We start from the raw sequence: 5,147 nt of genomic DNA, 5'->3' as shown, positions 1-5,147 counted from the left end.
TAAGTTTTAGGCCAATTTATTATCTTTCTTTGTTATAATTTTGAAATAAAAATAGTACTTTTCATCCAACATAAGTACTCATTTGTGTTCATTTATATTTAAAATACATGTTTATGTATACATTTAATTGTAGAAAACTTTTTTGAAGTAAAATGTTGAAGATATGAAATATTTTTTAATTTTTTTAAAAAATTTTGATGGGCCAGCGGATTGGCCCGCCAAACCCGCAACCCGCCTTAGCCCGTCATGGGCCGACCCATCCCGTCCCGCCACGAATTTGCCCGTCTGATAGCTCTAACGTTATTGTTGATTCGTTTTGACTGAATAATACTTCATATTTATTTAATCCACAACTTCATCGTCTTCATAGAAGGAAGGCCAATCTTCTCTACCGTACAGGTAGTCGGTAGAGAAGATTCGTGGTGCTTTTACTATCGAGTCGTGTAACCCGATCTGCATCATGAAATCCGCTATTAGGTTCGTGGTGCTTTTACTATGGAGTTGTGTAACCGCCGGTGACCCCCAGACCAATTTCCTCCGAAACGGCTGCAGCTCGTACGCTGTCACCAACGCCTCCGCCTTCGCAGTAACATTCAACGACACCCTCGCCGATCTCCGCTCCTCCATCTCCGGCAGCAACTCCTCTCTCTTCGCCACCGCGCACCGCCCCGCCGTGCAGTCTGTCTACGCCCTGTTTCAGTGCCGCGGTTACCTCTCTGCCGCCGACTGCCTCGCGTGCTTCTCCGTCGCCGAAGGCCGCATTCGCAGTTGCGGTCCCGCCTACGGTGGCCGGGTCATCTACGACGGCTGCTTCCTCCGCTACGAGAGCATCCCCTTTTTCGACCAGGTGACGCCCGCCGAGAACGGGAACTCGTGCGGCGGCCGCAACGCAGCTACCGGAGGATTCACCACCGCGGTGAGGTCGCTGGTGGCGGATTTGAGCGCTGCCACGCCGAGAATCCCGGAGTTTTTCGCGGCGGCGAAGAGGGTGGGAGTGTTCGCTGTAGCGCAGTGCGTGGAGACTGTGAGCGAGGAAGGGTGCCAGCAGTGCCTGGCAGCGGCGGCCGGCAACGTGATGCTGTGCCTGCCAGGCGTCGACGGGAGGGCGCTGGAGCCCTTATGCTTCATGAGGTACTCCGACGAGTCCTTCTTCCCGGCCAATCGAACGGTGGACCTATCGCCTTACATGATCAATTCAGGTGCTGTGACGACTCCTCTATTGACAAGTTCACCATTTTTTTTGTTTCAAATATAAAAAAGGTGATTTTTATTTCGACTTGAAGCTCGGAATTGTGATGATGGAACACAGGAAGAGCGAAATCGAGCAACAAGGGAGCCCTAATTGGGGGAGTTGCTGGAGGAGTAGGCGGCCTGTTGCTTCTCCTCGGGTTCACATCTCTTCTGTGGATCAGAAGATCCAGAGATCAGCGAAGTCCTTCTGAAGGTTTATGAATCTGAGCTTATCTTTATTGATCTGCTAATTTTCCATCGAGTATGGACTTCTTATCTTCTTCATGTGCCTACTAATAACATCAATAATCATCATTTTGTTTGATTAGGGTTGAGATAGTGTAATAAATTACCAAGTTCCTATTCTTGTTCCAGTTTCTGGTGTCATAGAAGCTCAATCTTGTTTATGATTTAGATGCTAATATTTATATCCATAGATAGATAGTAGATAAATAGATATATAGGGAGAGAGATTTCTATAGGTACATGATCGATGCTGATACAACTCTTTGTTTGAGATAATATTTATCTTTCATCATTCTATTAGCTTGTGCAACCCGATCTATTGTCGCTATGTTGAATCAGCTCCTCCTTAGCTTTGTTGATGAACATCAACAGGTGGAGCTTACTTGGGTTTGAAGTATAAAGAGGTGTTTAAGATTGATTGTCTGTCATTCCAATTAAACATGCACATTGTCAAGCTGAGCATTGTGTTTGTTCAAGACCATTTGTTGTGCTTATTTTAATTAGCATTTTGTTGCCAAAGCAGATTCAAGGGTTCTCATATTGATTCTCATTCTTTTACTGGCCGTGCCTTTATCGATTCTTGTTTAAATAGTTCTCACGAGGTTATCTTTGAGCAGGAGATGCATTGGGAGGAACCAAGTTACAGGGTTCGCTAAATTTCCATTACAAGCATCTAAAAAATGCTACAAATAATTTCAGTGAAAAAAATAAACTAGGAGAAGGAGGATTCGGAGATGTGTACAAGGTGAAGTCTTGAATTGTTAAAGTTGTTGCTTTCTTGATGAATCATAATTTCCAAGTGAAGATTTTGAAAAAAGTATGTGGTCTTTTTTATTTTTATCAACAGAAAATAGAAAAAGAAAGATGGTAGTATAATCATATCCATACTATATTTATACTAACAGGATGAATGTAGATATACTGACAATTTTAATTTTTACAGGGTTGTCTTAAAGATGGGAGAACAGTCGCTGTTAAGCGGCTGGCAATTGCTCAAACCAGTAGAGCACGAGCTGATTTTCAAAGCGAAGTGAAGCTCATTAGCAATATTCACCATAGAAATTTAGTTCGTCTGCTTGGATATTCTAGCAAACGCGATGATTTTCTTCTTGTCTATGAGTATATGGAAAATGGCAGCCTTGACAAGTTCATATTCGGTAACTCCTTATTTTTCACATACAAGCAATTTACATTTCGCTTTGAATTGTATGCTTTGTTGTTTAATATGAGCCTCGGTATTGTTTAAAAATCATTTGAAAGGCGATAAACGTGGGTTCCTCAACTGGAGGCAGAGATTTAGTATAATTGTTGGGGCGGCTCGTGGTCTTTCTTATATGCATCAAGAATTTCATGTTTGTATCATACACCGCGATATAAAATGCAGCAACATTCTACTCGATAATTATTTCCAGCCAAGGGTTGCCGATTTTGGGCTGGCACGACTTCTGCCTAAGGATAAGAGTCACCTTACAACTATATTTGCTGGCACTTTGTAAGTCTTAATATTATTTGGCATTCTTTGGTATTGTTATTCATCTGCAATCATTTTCTTTGGTAATTGTTACGCAATTCTTTCTTTTATGATGCATTAAGGAAAGCGTGCATCTACTGATTCAAAGTTCTCGATGCATCATGCAGCGGATATACAGCACCTGAGTATGCAATTCGCGGGCAGTTATCTGAAAAGGTTGATACATATAGCTATGGCGTTGTTGTCCTTGAAATAATCAGCGGCCGGAAGTGCAATGACATAAAACTTGAACCTGTTACTCAATATCTTCTTGAATGGGTAATGACGGTTGCTATTATCACAAATATTCGATAGGAGATGAGATACATCAAACTTGTTTTGTATCTGAATCTACTTTTTTCATCACAAATATGCTCTGATCCTTCATCTGGTTCCTTTTCTTAAACAGGCCTGGAAATTATACGAACGAGATCAGTTATTGGAGATGGTGGATGAAACATTGGATCCTAGTGAGTATTCACCAGAAGAAGTTAAAAAGATCATTAAGATTGCTCTTCTCTGCACCCAGGCTACGGTTGCTGCAAGGCCAACCATGTCGGAGATTGTAGTTCTCCTGCTGAACCAAACTGATGATGCTCTTCAGCCAACAAGACCTACGTTCATAGATGCCAGCAGTAGGGTTCATGGAGATCATGCATCTTCATCCTCTACCGGCTCATCTTCAACGTCACATGGAACTTCAAATGCGACTTTTTCGACATTGCAATTTTCTGCTCGTTGATGTTCGCAATGGGTGATGAAGGAGAATATATTATTCAGAACTACATTGATGAATTGGATGTTGAAATTTTAAACTAGATTAATTAAGTATTTAATATTGTGTGTATGAATATTAGAGGTCTTTTGGAGGATTTATGAATGACTCTTTGGATGATGCATGTATATCATTTAATATTGGTTCATGTATTTATGTAGATACATCTTGGGTATACCCTATAAATACCCTATAGATTTAATAATTTAGACATGAAGAAAATTATGAAGAAGTAGTTTCCTCCTACTTTGAGTGTTATAGTTTTTTAGTTTTTGCTCTTCATCTTCTAACAAAGTGGTATCAGAGCCACCATTTGTGTTTGGAGACAAAGCTTGAAGAAGATGTCGAATGGAACCCCATTTGTTGTTCCATCTCTCACCAAGGAAAATTATGATAATTGGTGCATAAGAATGAAGGCTTTGCTTGGATCATATGAAGCTTGGGATCCTGTGGAGAATGGCGTTGATGAAAATGTGGCATCCACCAAGAAGAAGGACCAAAAGGCGCTCACCCTCATCCATCAAAGTTTGGATGAAAAGATGTTCGAGAAAGTTGCTGCGGCAACTACTTCCAAGCAAGCATGGGAAACTCTTCAAGCTTCATTTAAAGGTGTTGATAAAGTGAAGAAGGTACGTCTCCAAACATTGAGAGGAGAGTTTGAATCTCTACGCATGAAGGATTTCGAATCCATTTCAGATTATTTTTCAAGAGTATTGGTTGTCACTAATCAATTGAAAAGATATGGAGATGATATGAAAGATGATCGAATTGTTGGAAAAATTTTGAGATCTTTGGATCCAAAATTTAATTATATCGTGGTTGCCATCGAAGAGTCTAAAGATCTAGACACCATGACCGTTGATGAACTTGCCGGATCTTTACAAGCACATGAAGAAAGATTGATAAAACCGGTTCAAGAATCGGTTGAACAAGCTTTGAAAGCAAAGCTATCATTGAAGGACACATTCCAAGGCACATCCCAAAGAGGCCGCGGACGTGGAGGATCTCGAGGGCAAGGCCAAGGTCGAGGTCGTGATCATGGAAGAGGTGGACGAGGTGACAAAAACACCTCATATAATAATGAGAGGAGTCAAAACTTCAATCAAAGAAGAAGTCGTGGAAGAGGTAGAAGTCGTGGAGGCCATCAAATGAGGTATGACAAATCTGAAGTTGAGTGTTTTACTTGTCATCGTCTTGGCCACTATTCTTGGGAATGTAGAAATAATATGGAGGAGACAAATAATTTTGCGGAGTGCAATGATGCAAAAGAAGATTTGGGTCCTACTTTGCTTCTAGCTTGCAAAAATGATCAAGATGAGAATGAGAGCACATGGTATCTTGATTCCGGTGCAAGTAACCACATTTGCGGAAGGAGAAAATTTGTTC

At 41.1% G+C, this 5,147-nt stretch overlaps 1 protein-coding gene across 1 annotated transcript; it reads left to right on the top strand.

Annotated features, from left to right (window-relative positions):
• Nucleotides 1-372: 372 nt before the first annotated feature.
• Nucleotides 373-4,007, top strand: LOC122026090 (cold-responsive protein kinase 1-like). Its single transcript, XM_042584723.1, has 7 exons — nucleotides 373-1,199; nucleotides 1,310-1,444; nucleotides 2,094-2,221; nucleotides 2,420-2,633; nucleotides 2,737-2,968; nucleotides 3,115-3,265; nucleotides 3,396-4,007. The coding sequence occupies exons 1-7, from the start codon at nucleotides 461-463 to the stop codon at nucleotides 3,726-3,728; spliced, it is 1,932 nt and encodes a 643-aa protein (XP_042440657.1). The 5' UTR covers nucleotides 373-460; the 3' UTR covers nucleotides 3,729-4,007.
• Nucleotides 4,008-5,147: the final 1,140 nt, after the last annotated feature.

The sequence above is a fragment of the Zingiber officinale genome, chromosome 10A (assembly GCF_018446385.1).
Source record: "Zingiber officinale cultivar Zhangliang chromosome 10A, Zo_v1.1, whole genome shotgun sequence".
NCBI classification, from domain to species: domain Eukaryota; kingdom Viridiplantae; phylum Streptophyta; class Magnoliopsida; order Zingiberales; family Zingiberaceae; genus Zingiber; species Zingiber officinale.
This window is presented reverse-complemented; position numbering and strand designations above follow the sequence as displayed.

Coding starts and splice junctions, on each gene's coding strand:
- LOC122026090 (XM_042584723.1), top strand. CDS start 461: ATGAAATCCGCTATTAGGTTCGTGGTGCTTTTACTATGGAGTTGTGTA. Junction 2,969..3,114: donor ACTATATTTGCTGGCACTTT/GTAAGTCTTAAT, acceptor TGCATCATGCAG/CGGATATACAGCACCTGAGT. Junction 3,266..3,395: donor CTCAATATCTTCTTGAATGG/GTAATGACGGTT, acceptor TTTCTTAAACAG/GCCTGGAAATTATACGAACG.